A 15541-nucleotide genomic window follows, 5' to 3' on the forward strand; every position below is an offset into this window, starting at 1 on the left:
TTAGTATGTATTCATCCAGACTTTTTTTTTTATATTTTTATATGAAGTCCTTGTATTTATAGAAAAGACTCTATCACTTTATGGCAGTTTTAAAAAATAATTATATTATTTATTTTTAGAGAGGGGGAAGGGAGGGAGAAAGAAAAAGAAAGAAACATTGATGTGAGAGAGAAATATTGGTCAGTTGCCTCTTGTATGTGCCCTGATCAGGGAATAAACAACAACCCAAGCATGTGCCCTGAATGGGAATTAAACAGGTGGCTTTTCACTTTGTGGGGTGATGCCCAACCAACTGAGCTACACGAGTCAATATATAATGTCTTTTTGGATATGTAATGCCTTGAAATTTGCTTCTCCACTCAACTCTTTGAAATTTAATAATGTTAATATATCCAGGACACATCTTTTTGCTTCTGGGTATAGCCACTGTATAGAATGTACCACATTTGTCCATTTAAGTTTTTTCCATAGTTTCCATGAACATTTAAATTTTTACCACAGGTTTGTTACTGCAAACAATGCTACAGTAAACATTCTTGTGCATGTCTCCTTGGGCCCCTTGCAAAAGTTTTCAGACTATATTTCCAGGATTGTTCTTGCTAGGCTTGGGAATACTGACATTGCCACCAAACATGGCCATACCAGCAGCCTAGACCTTTTCCTAGTTCTTCAATAGTATTGCCAGCATTTTTAACTTTTGCCAATATGATAGATGTGAAAGGAGATATTATTGTTTCAATTTTATTTCTTCAAATATTATTGAAGTTGGATACTTTTGTATGTTTACATTTCCTGTCCATTCATGTCCTTTGCCTCTTGAGATGGTTCTCTTTAACTGGAATTCAATTGTGGGTCTATTATGTGTGTTGAAAATTTTCTCCATATAGTTCTGCTTTTTAAAAAACATTCTTAGGGTACTTTTGGTAGAATTCTTAGCTTTTGATGTGGGCAAATAGTTCATTATTTTTCTTTTATGACTTCTGAGTTTTGCATTTTTAAGGACTAAATTTTCTACCCCCAAGATTATAGAAATATTCTCCTATATTTTTTTCTAGTAATTTCCAACTAAAAAAAAATAGGCTGCTAACTTATCTGCAAAATATATTTGTATATTGTATGACATAGGAGCTCAAATTAATTTTTTCCCATATGGTTACTCAGCACTGGTGATCATGTAGCTTATTCTTTCTTCCCCAATTCAAAGTGCCACCTTTAAAGTATATTAACATTTCATAATTGTATGGTACTTTTCTGGACTTCATTCTGTTCTATTTCTACTTCAATAAAGCTGTTTTAATAAATGGCTTTATAATGTCTAAATATTCATTAGGAAATTTAACCCACTCTTCTTATTTCTTAAAATTTTGTTTACTACATTTTTCTCCATTTTTATGCTATCATAATCAGTTAATTTCACTTCACAAAAAAATCTTGTTGGGATTTTTTATTGATATTTAAAATAAATATAAAGAGGAGAACCAAGATGGCGGCATAGGTAGACACACTGCGCCTCCTTGCACAACCAGAACTGACATAAAATCGAACAGCAAGGAAGTCCGACACCAAGGAGATAAAAAAATAAACATACATCCAGATCGGTAGGAGGGGTGGAGATGGGCACCAGGGCGGAGAGGACTCTCGTGGCCCTGGCAGGACCGAGACTGGCGGAGTGTGGGACAAACAGGGCAGGCAGTCTGACCACTAGCAGACCCTGTGGCCCCACATTTGCGCACAGATAAACCAAGAGGGCTGGACTCAGAGTGGCGGAGAACGGGGCAGGCAGGGCAGCGGGTAGCACCCTGAGGCCTCACACTGGCGCACAGATAAACCAGGAAGAACGGCGGGGAGCGAAGCAGACCGCATAACCCAGGGCTCCAGCTCGGGGAAATAAAGCCTCAAACCTCTCATTGAAAACACCCATGGGGGTTAGGGCGGCAGCAGGAGAAACTCCCAGCCTCACAGGAGAGGTCCTTGGAGAGACTCACAGAGGCCTAGGGCGTGCACAAGCCCACCCACTCGGGAATCAGCACCAGAGGGGCCCAATTTGATTGTGGGTAGCACAGCAAGTGACTGAAACCCGGTGGAGAGTGGAGCCTGTGCCATTACTTCCTCTCGGCCCCTCCCCCACGTACAGCGCCAGGGAACACCTAAGGCTCCGCCCCTTTAAGTAACAGATGCACCAAGACAAAAAAAAAAAAAAAATGGCCCAAATGACAGAACACTTTAAAGCTCCAGAAAAAATACAACTAAGCGAGGAAGAGATAGCCAACCTATCAGATGCACAATTCAAAAAACTGGTAATCAGGAAGCTCACAGAATTGGTTGAATTTGGTCACAAATTAGATGAAAAAATGAAGGCTATGCTAAGAGAAACAAAGGAAAATGTACAGGGAACCAATAGTGATGGGAAGGAAACTGGGACTCAAATCAACAGTGTGGACCAGAAGGAAGAAAGAAACATCCAACCAGAAAAGAATGAAGACACAAGAATTCGGAAAAATGAGGAGAGGCTTAGGAACCTCCAGGACATCTCGAAACGTTCCAACATCCGAATCATAGGGGTGCCAGAAGGAGAAGAAGAAGAACAAAAAATTGAAAACTTATTTGAACAAATAATGAAGGAGAACTTCCCCAATCTGGCAAAGGAAATAGACTTCCAGGAAGTCCAGGAAGCTCAGAGAGTCCCAAAGAAGCTGGACCCAAGGAGGAACATGCCAAGGCACATCATCATTACATTACCCAAGATGAAACAGAAGGAGAGAATCTTAGAAGCAGCAAGAGAAAAGGAGACAGTTACCTACAAAGGAATTCCCATGAGACTGTCAGCTGACTTCTCCAAAGAGACCTTACAGGCAAGAAGGGCCTGGCAAGAAGTATTCCAAGTCATGAAAGGCAAGGGCCTACATCCAAGATTACTGTATCCAGCAAAGCTATCATTTAGAATGAAAGGGCAGATTAAGTGCTTCTCAGATAAGGTCAAGTTAAAGGAGTTCATCATCACCAAGCCCTTATTATATGAAATGTTAAAGGGACTTATCTAAGAAAAAGAAGATAAAAAATATGAACAGTAAAAATGACAGCAAACTCACAGTTATAAACAACCGCACCTAAAAACCAAAACAAAAGCAAACTAAGCAAACAACTAGAACAGAAACAGAACCACAGAAATAGAGATCACATGGAGGGTTATCAATAGGGAATTGGGAGGGGGAGAGAAGGGGGAAACGTACAGATAATAAATAGCATAAATGATAGGTGGAAAATAGACAGGGGGAGAGTAAGAATAGTGTAGGAAATGTAGAAGCCAGAGAACTTATAAGTATGACCCATGGACATGAACTATAGGGGGGGAATGTGGGAGGGAGGGGGTGGGCAGGATGGAGTGGAGTGAAGGGGGGAAATGGGGCAACTGTAATAGCATAATCAATAAATATATCCAAAAAAATAAAAAAAAATAAATATAAAAAACACTAGATTGTATACTATATTTTTTCCTAATGCCTTCAAAATGTCTTACTTGGCTTTCCCTACATATTACTCCTATTAGTAAAGATCAGGGCAGACCGGGGTCTTGTGGAACCTAAAGTCTATACAGTTTGGAGTCCTCTTTAAGAAAAAGAATGCAAAATTGTGAATACAATACTTGTACCTTGGAAGGGGCCTATACTAGGGAGGAACATGAACCTCCTGTTTTATTAGCTTTGTGGTAAACCCACTTCATATAAACAGTCTCACTTTAAAAGTTTTAGCAAATTTTGCTTTCACTCTCACTAGAATAAAGTACTAGTTCATGACTTCTAAGCTATGTAGATGATACAAACAATAAAAAACAATTAAATTTGCAGCTGCAATTATAATTTTAGTTGTGTGTTACATAATATCACTGCCTTGACTTTTCCCTGGCATAGTACCTCACATTTGAGGATGTCAGAGCACATTGTGAAAATTAACTAATTAAACCTCACAAAACCCCAGAGAAATGGGAAAGAGATGTAGCATCACTTTTCCCAGTTCTGAAATGCGGCCACCTCTGGGGATGAGCGTGGCAGCTGCTTAATAATAAAGTGCAACACCCCATGACAGTTTAGCCAAGACAATTAGTAGTTGTAGTTGGTAATTGTCTCATGAACATTAGGCTGTCAAGCAGTAAAGACACCAGGATTATTAGTTCATTGCAAATCTAATCCATTCTTTTTTAAAAATATATTTTATTCATTATGCTATTACAGTTGTCCCAATTTTCCCCTTTTGTCTCCTTCTGCCTCCTTCCCTCCATCAGTCCTCCCCTTAGTTCATGTCCATGGGTCATGCATATAAGTTCTTTGGCTTCTCCATTCCTATACTATTCTGAACATCCCCCTGTCTGTTTTGTACCTAACAATTATGCTTCCTAATCCCTGCACTTTCCCCCCATTCTCCTTCCTCCCCGCTCCCAGCTGATAACCCTGCAAATGATCTCTATATCTATGATTCTGTTCCTGTTCTAGTTGTTTGCTTAGTTTGTTTTTTTAGATTCAGTTGTTGATAGTTTTAAGATTTCTGGCATCTTAGTAATTTTGTCCTAATTATTAAAGAAATATATGCACAATGAAGGGCTTGTTTTCTTTTAGTTTTGTTTTTTGTAGTTTTTCACATTGAAAACTTAAAATAGGAAAAGACTGTCTTTTAAAAAAATAAAGTGCAACTTAAGAATAGAGAGTTATCGATATATTTTTTCTCCAGAAAGTTTCCTGCTGAGCAAAATGAATCAATGACAGTAGAAGTCAGAAGAGCAGCTACCATTAAGAAGGTATTAGCTAGACAGGGGGATGAGAAGGGAAGATTCTGGGCACTAGAAATTCTTTAGATTTCATTTGGGTGGTTGTTTTATGGGAATAGATACATGTTCACAGACTTTACTGTGTGTGTGTTATATTTCAATAATAAAGTAAATAACCTAAAAAGTGTGCTGCTTTTCTCATCATGAGAGTGCGGGAAACCCCATGTTGACTATCTGGAAAGTTTTGCAAGAAGCAGGGTATATTCAGAAACTACAGACATGGTACATTTTATTCTCCCCAAAGTATCTTTTTGTTGTTGTTCAAGTACAGTTGTCTCCATTTTTTCCCCACTGCATTCCCCCACCTCCCACCCTCAATCCTACCCTCCTTGGCTTTTGTCCATGGGTCCTTTATACATGTTCCTGGATGGCCCTTCCCTTTCTTTCCCCTGTTAACACCCCTCCCCTGTGGTTTCTGTCAGTTGGTTTTTTATTTCAATGTCTCTGGTTATATTTTGCTTGCTTGTTTGTTTTGTTGATTAGGTTTCACTTAAAGGTGAGATCATATGGTATTTGTCTTTCACTGCCTGGCTTATTTCACTTAACATAATTAGCTCTTCAGATTCATCCATGCTGTCACAAACGGTAGGAGCTCCTTCTTTCTTTCTTCTGTATAGAATTCCATTGTGTAAATGTACCATAGGTTTTTGATCCACTCATTTACTGATGGGCACTTAGGTTGCTTCCAGAACTTGGCTATTGTAAATTGTGCTGCTATGAATATTGGGGTGCATAGGCTCTTTTGAATTGGTGTCTCAGGATTCTTAGGGTATAATCCCAGCAGTGGAATTGCTGGGTCAAAAGGCAGTTCAATTCTTAGTTTTTTGAGGAAATTCTATACTATTTTCTATAGTGGTTGAACCAGTCTGCATTCCCACCAAAAGTGCACTAGGGTTCCCTTTTCTCCACAATCTCACCAGCACTTGTTTATTGATTTGTTTATGATGGCCTTTATGACTGGTGTGAAGTGGTATCTCACTGTGGTTTTAGTTTGCATCTCTCTGATGACTAGTGATTCAACGTAATCCCTATTAAAATACCAATGGCATATTGCACATATATAGAACAAACATTTCAAAATTTATGTGGAACCATAAACGACCCTGAATAGCTACAGCTATTTTGAGAAAGAAGAACAGAGTAGGAGGGAGCACAATATGTGATATCAAACTATATTATAAGCCCATTATAATCAAAACAGTCTGGTACTGGCATAAGAACAGACGCATAGATCAATGGAACAGAATAGAGAGCCCAGAATGTATCTATGGTTAATTAATAGTCAACAAAGGGGGCCGAAGCATAAAATGGAGTAAGAATAGCCTCTTAAATAAATGGTGTTGGGAGATCTGGACAGCTACATGGAAAAAAATAAAACTGGACCACTAACTTACACCATACACAAAAATAAACTCAAGATGGGTAAAGGACTTAAATATAAGTTGCGACAACATAAAAGTCCTAGAGGAGAACATAGGCGGGAAAATCTCAGATATTCCATGCAGCAATATTTTCACCGATATGTCCCCTAGAGCAAGGGACATAAAGGGAAGAATAAACAAATGGGACTTCATCAAAGTAAAAAGCTTCAGCACAGCTAAAGAAAACATCAGACAAACATAAAGAGAAAATGAAAAGGGAACCAATTCTGTGGGGAAATATATTTGCCAATGATACCTCAGACAAGGGTTTGATCTCTAAAGTATCTTTTATTTTTTTTAATTTTCATTTTTTATTGAATTTATTGGGGTGACATTGGTTAATAAAATTATGTATGTTTCAGGTATACAATTATACATGAATCATCTGTATATTGTATTTTGTGTTCACCGCCCTAAGTCAAGTCTCCTTCCATCACTATTTATCCTCCCTTTACCCTCTCCTACCTTCCCTTATCCTGGCCTTCCTTCTGTCAGTCACCATTCTGTTGCCTGTTACCACTGGAGTCTTTCTTTTATTTCTTTTCTTAACCTTTCACCCTTCTCACCCAGCTCCCAACTCCCTCCCCTCTGACAAAGTATCTTCCTTCAGAAAAGTGTATTCAGTGTCCTTCACTCCTGTATCTTTTTTTTTTTCCTCCAAAAAGCTACTTGTAATGATTGGAGGCAATTGGCTCTCATTGTACCTGCAATATGATGTATCTCCTCACATGTGCCCTTTACACTTCCCTGGGCATCTAATTTTTCTCTTAGAATTTCATTCCATTCATTCGCCTATATCTTTGCCAGAAGCAGATATAGGGTATGAGTAATCTGGGAACATAGAGTTGAGAGGCATGTGCAGGGGCAGTTGCCTTGGCTGGTGCTAGAAGAAAACAGTGAGAGAGGAGGAAGCAGAGAGGGTCTAGGCTGCCTCTGGCCCTGCGGCATCTGGTGTGGCTGTTGGAAAGGTTAGAAACAAGATGACAGAGCAGCAAGTCCAAGATGGCAGCAGCATCTCTAGAGCCTCCAGCAGAGCCAGGGTCCATTTTGTATCTGTGGCAGCACTCCAGAGAGGGACAGCCGCTTGGCAGAGTGTCCTAGAGCTGCTCCAAGCTAAGGCCCAAAGCCTGAGAGCAGATGTCATGGCTGAGAATCCCCAGCAGAGCAGGCACAGGGTGAGCCAGAGCAGAGGCCTGGGAGTGGGGAGATAGGGGGGGAATGGGGAAGAGAAAAAACAGGAGTGGAGGGTTGGAGAGAAAGAAAGAGGGAGGGGGGACAGGGAGGGAGGGGGAGAAAGGAAGAGAGACCAATAGGAAGAGAGTCTGACAGAAAGAAGGACACAGAGAAAGAAAGAAGAAAGAAAGCTGAAGGGGGGGAGCTTTAGAGACAAAATGGGAAAAATGTTTTTCTACTATTATTTTCAGTGAAGCTTAAATACATGAACACTACCCTGATTATTAACGTTCCAGAACATATTAAACCAATCATGCTCAATTCCAGTTCTTTTTGCTTAGAGAGTAGAAAAGTGAAAAGATTGGCCACTGTCAGACTACATGTTCACAATCTTTTCAAAGTAGCCCTTGTGCTAATCTTTGTCCTTCATTTGTAGCTAATTGCAGTGTTTTCCACATTCTATCTTAAAATCATCCCAAAGCCTGCCATCCAGGAAATTGATAATCAGTTGTTTGTAAACTTCAAAGGGAGATTCTATGAAAGGATCACATGGCAACTGGCAGAGGTCTAGGGCCTCCTGGATGCCAGGCCCAGCCCAGGTCAATCTCTGGCATTCATCATCATTTTATCTCCATCATGTGGATGAAGGCATGGAGCGGTGAGAATTGGGGTGGGCTGTGAAGACCCTGTTCTTCCCCCCTCATGGTGCTGCCCTCTGCAATATAATTCTTTAGATTGTAATTTAGAAACACATGACTATGGTGTTTCCAATTTCCTGTGGTTCTGCAGATATTTATCATCTGTTTTCTGCTATTTTCCCTCTCTCTCTCTCTCTCTCTCTCTCTCTCTCTCAAGATGCTGAGCTCAGGAGTAGCAGCCATGATTCCCAGAAAATAGTTGAGGAGCTACAGGAACCTATCACTCCAGAGAGCAGAAAACGGGAAAGTATTCAGGTAACGGAGATCATTCACCCATGCCCGGAACATGGGGTGGTCCTAGGGGCTCTTTGGGTGGTCACAGTTGCGGGTGGTTCTGGTGTTCAGGTTATTTGAGAAGTTCTAACTTCTGATGCCAAAAAGGCCTGACTAGCACTGGGAGTACTAAGGTCGAGGAGAGATCAAGCCAGAGGAAACAGAGGCTGTGTGTTTGTAATAGACATGGTGGAGCCTCACTGCTATCTTTAGGAATACAGCTCAGAATGGAATTTCATCCCTTCTCTACCTTCCTTCTCACCCATTCCCTGATTTCAGGAGGCTGAGGTCCATAAAGCTGCTCACTTAAACCCAGTTAAAATGTTCAGACTTTCTGAAGAGACTGACACAGTATCCACATACTCAAATAATATAGCACTTTCCTTCCTGCAATTGGAAGCTGTGTGGACTACAGTGATGTCCACACAGCTTCCTGGAGAGCTATTAGCTCCATTGTCCTGACTTGGCCTCAGCAGGAGCCCCTCCCCCTTCTGCTGCCAGGGCGACATTGATAGCACTCGGCTTGTGTTGCTTCTGCAGTCCTTACCTAGAGAAAGGGACCTACACCAAAGGGGGCCGTGGGCTCACTTCTGGGCTGACACTGTCAGCCTGGTTCTTCATCAGCACTGTGCATGGCCAGACTCCCAGGGTGCATTTCACTACACAGCTCCTTCAGCTTCTGGTGCTCCTGACTCCTCCATCCAGCTAGGCCTTGAACCCATTCCTGAGCCCAGCATGGGGGACAGGTGTAGTGCCCGACTTGCTTTCATTTCTACTTTTCAATCTTAGACAAAACAACATTCTCCTTGCCCATCAGCTGATGCAAAGAAAATCCTGGGGAGAAGAAGGAAGGAGGACATTTATCTTAGCTCTAGGCCACCTGGCTTATCCTCTTAATTTTCATATTGTCTCTATGGAAAATGCATTTCTTATCCTACAAACCACAAAAGGACCATTGGTAGCTGGTTAGATGTTGTATTTCAAGTGCTGACTTAGTTTCTGCACAGAGGTTGAGCTCTCAAAATGGTCAGGCACTTTCCTTAGGGCTAGAAGACTAATCACAAATTAGACTTTGCAATAAAAAAGATTAGTGAACTTAAAATAGAAATGAGAACTTAAAAAAAGATCAATGTGTCAGTGAGCTGTGGGATAACTTCAGGTATCTAATACGTATGTAATTGGAGTTCATTGAAAAAAGTGGAGAGAAAGGTTGGAACAAAAACATTTGAAGAAGTAATAACTAAAAAAATTCTAAATGTTGCCGGGGAACCAAGATGGCGGCGTAGGTAGACACACTGCGCCTCCTCGCACAACCAGAACTGACAGAGAATCGAACAGCAAGGGGGACAGACACCAAGGAAATAGAAAATAAACATTCATCCAGACTGGTAGGAGGGGCGGAGACGGGCACCGGGGTGGAGAGGACTCACGTGGCTGTGGCGGGACTGAGACTGGCGGAGTGTGGGACAAATGGTGCAGGCAGTCCGAGCACTAGCAGACCCTGCGGCGCCACATTTGCACAGATAAACCCAGAGGGCCAGACTCAGAGTGGCAGAGAACGGGGCAGGCAGAGCGGCGGGTAGCACCCTGCGGCACCACATGCGCCCACAGATAAACCGGACGTACGGCAGGGAGCGAAACAGACCGCATAACCCGGGGCTCCAGCTCGGGGAAATAAAGCCTCAAACCTCTGATTGAAAGCGCCCCTGGGGAATGGGGCGGCAGCAGGAGAGACTCCCAGCCTCACCGGAGAGGTTGTTGGAGAGACCCACAGGGGCCTAGAGTGTGCACAGGCCCACTTACTCAGGAACCAGCACCAGAGAGGCCCAGTTTGATTGTGGATATCGGAGTGAAAGATTGAAATCTGGAGGAGAGTGAGGCGAGCGCCATTGCTCCCACTCGGCCCCTCCCCCACATACAGCATCACAGAGCAGAGACCCGCATTACCCTGCCCCGGTGAACACCTAAGGCTCCGCCCCTTAAAGTAACATACGCGCCAAGACAAACAAACAAACAAACAAACAAAATGGCCCAAATGACAGAACACTTCAAAGCTCCAGAAAAAATACAACTAAGCGACGAAGAGATAGCCAACCTATCGGATGCACAGTTCAAAGCACTGGTTATCAATATGCTCACAGACTTGGTTGAATCTGTTCGAAAAACAGATGAAAAAAATGAAGCCTATGCTAAGAGAAACAAAGGAAAATGTACAGGGAACCAATAGTGATGAGAAGGAAACTGGGACTCAAATCAATGGTGGGGACCAGAAGGAAGAAAGAAACATCCAACCAGAAAAGAATGAAGAAACAAGAACTTAGAAAAATGAGGAGAGGCTTATTAGGAACCTCCAGGACACCTTGAAACGTTCCAACATCCGAATTATAGGGGTGCCAGAAGGAGAAGAGGAAGAACAAAAAATTGAAAACTTATTTGAACAAATAATGAAGGAGAACTTCCCTAATCTGGCAAAGGAAATAGACTTCCAGGAAGTCCAGGAAGCTCAGAGAGTCCCAAAGAAGCTGGACCCAAGGAGGAACACACCAAGGCACATCATCATTACATTACCCAAGATTAAACGCAAGGACCTACATCCAAGATTACTGTATCCAGCAAAGCTATCATTTAGAATGGAAGGGAAGATAAAGTGCTTCTCAGATAAGGTCAAGTTAAAGAAGCTCATCATCACCAAGCCCTTATTATATGAAATGTTAAAGGGAGTTACCTAAGAAAAAGAAGATCAAAAATAGGAACAGTAAAAATGACAGAAAACTCACAGTTATTAACGACCACACATAAAACAAAAACGAGAGCAAACTAGGCAAACAACTAGAACATGAGGGTTGTCAATAAGGGAGTGGGAGGGGGAGAGGGGCGTAAAGGTACAGAGAGTAAGTAGCATAGATGATAGGTGGAAAATAGACAGGGGGAGGGTAAAAATAGTGTAGGAAATGTAGAAGCCAAAGAACTTATAAGTATGACCCATGGACATGAACTATGGGGGGGGGGTGTAGAAGGGAGGGGGGTGGGCAGGATGGAGTGGAGTGGGGGGGGAAATGGTACAACTGTAATAGCATAATCAATAAATATATTTTTAAAAAAATTCTAAATTTTATGAAAACAATAAACCCATAGTCACAAGCTCAACAAATAGCAAGCACAAGGAACATGAAGAAAAATATACCATACAATCATAATCAAATAGTGGAAAAACAGTGATAAAGAGAATTTCTTCAATTGGATGGTAGTTATTTTAGAAAAATCTATTGCTAACATCATACTTAATGGTAAAAGACTGAATACTTTCCACCAAGGTCAGGAACCAAGCATGAATATCCTCTCACCACTTCTATTCAAAATTGTACTAAAGGTTCAAGCCAGTGAAAAAGACAAGAAAAGAAATAAAAGGCATCTAGATTGGAAAAGAAGAATTAAGACTCTCTTTTATTTGAAGATAATCATCTAGAATCTACAAAACAGCTAATAAGTACTATGGCAAGGTGCTAAATATATGCAAAATTAGTATGCAATGAACAAATAGAAATTGATGTAAATATTATTTATAATAGTATAAATGTACAAAATACTTAGAGATAAATCTGACAAAAGATGTTTAAAACCTGTGCATACTGAAAAATACAAAATATTTCTGAGAGAATATAATAAGACTTAAATAATTGGAGAGATATCCTGATATCCCGTGTTCATGGTTTTGAAGACTCAATATTGCCAATTTTGGGAAAATGTCCATTTTTCCCATATTGATTAACGTGATCCCTGTCAAAATTTCAGGAGAAAATTTTATAGAAATTGAAAAATTGATTCCAAAATTCATATGTAAATGGAAAGGACCTATGTAGCCAAAACAACTTTGGAAAAAGAACAAAGTTGTAGGACTAACACTTCTGATTTCAAGATTTACTATAAATTTCTTATAATTAAGACAGTGTAGTAATGATGTCAAGGTCAACAAATAAATTAATGGAGCAGAACAGAAGATCCATGTATAGACTCAGCATATAATCTATAATGATAAAAAGCAGATCATTGCTTACGTGGGATCGCAGAGTGGCACGGGGTGGGAGGAGGGCACATAGAAACACAGAAGCTTTTAGGAGTGATGTGTATGCTCATTATTTTTATTGTGATATTTTTATGGGTGCATACATAAAGGTCAAAACTTTTCAGAAGGTACACTTTAACTATGTGCAGCTTACTATATGCCAGTTATACCTCACTAAAGCAGTTTTAAAACCCTAGTGCAGCTTTCAGTTTGCACAGGAGGGTAAAAGTATTTTATGTTGGTTATCATTACTAATATCTACAGAGAATTAGGAGTGCCAGCATTGTGCTAAGTAAATACCTATCTTACCTATTTATCCTTATTTTATTCTCATAACCTTATGAGGTAAGTGATGCTCTTAACTCCTTTATTCAGATGAGAAAACTGAGGCCCCATAACATTCTCACTGCCACACAACCAGTAAGCATTGGAGCCAGGATCTGAACCCAGGCAGTTTGCTTCAAACCTCAGGCTCTGGCCACTCTGGGAGTTGATTAATTCCTGTGTTTTGCCATTGTTGTTTGCAGGGGAAAATCACAGAAGAAGCCGCAATTGAGGAACTTTCACCAATGGTCCAAAGTGGTACTACTAGTGAAATAGAGGTAGGGCTTGTGCGGGGCTTTGTGTGCTGTCTGGTTGGCCCCCAAATGGTTCACTCTTGCCACCTGAGTCTGTGACCTTTTCTCCTCCAGGCTCCCTGCGTCTCTCTACAAGTTTACATCTGCCATCTCCTTTAGGGCTTACTCCACAAAACCTCCCTTGATTAACTTTTACTTTACTGTGATTAATCCTTATTGTCTTGCACAGCTCAGACCTAGAATTTACAGTTTCTACATAAATTATTTACAAAAATTTCAGTAATTAGAGTTTTTCTCTTTTGCCCCATTGTCCACAGAGAAAACATTTTGTAGGGACAAAACATTTGTGAGAATTTTTTGCAACTATATGTATCATATGTCCATACATACTCTCATACACACACTTAATATGTATTATATGTCATTCATCTGCTTCCTTGGTTCTAGTAACTGCTCCTTCCTGTGACAGATTGAGGCCAAGGGGTGGTAGCATCTTCTGCCAGTTGCTATCCCTGGGGACTTCCTCATCTTTGTTGGTTTTCTTTCACCCTACATACACCTTCACACATGGTCATTTGTTAAACCGGCTTTATCCACTCCATTGGTATATATGGTCTGTTTCCTGCTGGAAACCTGAGAATTCAGGTAGAAATTGGCAGGGCTTTGTGCACCATGCTCTGGATTTTGAACTTTTCCTAAGGAGCAGAGGAATGCAGTGAAGGTTTTAAGTGGGAGATTGATATAATCAGACATTCTCGTCCCCCAGTGATGAGCACAGTTCCAAACTTCCAGTGGATTCCCAAGTGCCTCTTGTTGTTAGGTCAGCTGACTTGGAATGAATCAGCCCACAAATCTACAGAGCCCTTGAAGGGGGAACAGGGAACAGGGAATGGAGTCATCTCCATGGAGGTCCTGGGACAAATGCACTGAACATTAATCTGAGATACTTGAATTCTGAGGGAAGAAAGATTATTGCTTCCCTCTCCTCTTCAGAACTGAGCAATTAGGTCTTTACAGAGGTCAGCTAGAGATAATAATACCACTTAATTATGGCTAAACCTGACCTTGAGAGCAAAGTTTGGATATGTAACAAAAATGGACTTAATACTTCCTCCAAGTGAATCAAATGTACACACCTAGCTGTAGGCAGGCCTCACCCTTAGGGCAGTGTCTGCCCTCCTGGACTAAGTGCATGGAGGAGATGAGAATGCATGGATCCTGGAGCAGGATGTGCTGCTGGAAACAGAGTGCACTAGGCAGGCACAGGGTCAATTTTCTGAATCTCACTTCAGCATGCACCGTGGGACCCCTACCCATACGCTTCTGGCACTGCTCATTCCTCAGTACCCTGAAGTGCCTGGTTTTTCTCTGCTGCTGTACCTTCAGGCAGGTCAGAATCTTTAGGGGAGCAAGCTGATGGCTGCTCCCCTAATGCTCCCATCAGCTAATGACTGAAGTCAGCTGGACAATCAGTGTCCCAGCTCCTTTGCCTCTTACGGGGTACTCCATGGCCTCCAAGAGATTTTGGCAGAAATGAGTCCACAGTGGTAATCCACTCATTAAACACTCTGCGTTGGTGTCCTTCCCTTCCTCACCTCACTTCCCCACTGCCCTCACAGAATTTCCTGTTATTGCTCCCCAAATAAAGTTAACTCTGAGTTTGCTTCTAGGGAAACCCACATTAAGGCATTTACACCCCATGCCTTGGGAAGGAGAAAGTCAGACATACAGCAGAGGGGAGCAGTTTTCTCTTCAATATTTCTGAAACAGTAACCAATCCTTTGGGAACCCAAACAAGGATGTGGTGGGGGCACAGAACAGCCCTCACTGCATTTGAAGTTCTGGAACCCCAGAGGGCATCTGGGTCAACAAGGTGAAGGGATTTCCCATGTTTATCTCCTTTTCCTTCTGGGGAAAAAAAGAACACTGAACTGACAGATGACAGTAAAGGAATAAGAAGGTCCCATATTTACAAAGACAATGAGACTGGGAGAGGATATGTTGCCAGATGAGCACTTTAAAATGTTTCAAGTGAAGAAAATCAATGGTGGAGTTTACCCTGGCTTAGTACTGCTGAGAAAGGTGAAACTCGGGACCTAGAGCTTCTGTGGAAGATGGGGCAAGGACTGGTCTGAAACATGGGGTCTGCTTGACTATCTGCTCTGGAGGGTTGAGGGCACTAGGTTCTTTGCAGACAGCACTTAACTTGTCATCTGTCTCCCAGGTGAAACAACCAGATGATTATTCTCTGGAGAGATTGAACAGAAGCAGCTCCAAATTCAGGTTCAGATTGCATATATGAGGCTGTATAATAGGGAACATAGAAAATAGAAGAATAAGTGGAATTTTCTATTTCAAATGGAGTAACCCCTGAACCTCTCCTCCCGGCATCTTATCCAAATGCCAAAAGTCAGGTCTCTGTATTAGTTTTTTTGTTGTTGTTTGTTTGTTCGTTTTTTATTGCTACTACAACAAATTACCACAAACTTAGTGGCTTAAGACAACATGAATGTATT

General features: G+C 41.4%; 1 protein-coding gene across 8 annotated transcripts in view; it reads left to right on the plus strand.

The window, feature by feature from the left end:
• CFAP61 (cilia and flagella associated protein 61) overlaps window positions 1-15541 on the plus strand; it is a 354209-nt gene that overhangs the window by 113828 nt on the left and 224840 nt on the right. For all 8 annotated transcript variants that reach the window (XM_045194437.2, XM_045194441.3, XM_053927357.2 and 5 more), the window contains 2 exons: window positions 8269-8366; window positions 12975-13049. In XM_045194437.2, the coding sequence (XP_045050372.2) occupies window positions 8269-8366; window positions 12975-13049 (173 nt within the window). The remainder of the gene's footprint in view (window positions 1-8268; window positions 8367-12974; window positions 13050-15541) is intronic.

This window comes from Desmodus rotundus, chromosome 6, assembly GCF_022682495.2.
Source record: "Desmodus rotundus isolate HL8 chromosome 6, HLdesRot8A.1, whole genome shotgun sequence".
NCBI classification, from domain to species: Eukaryota; Metazoa; Chordata; class Mammalia; order Chiroptera; family Phyllostomidae; genus Desmodus; species Desmodus rotundus.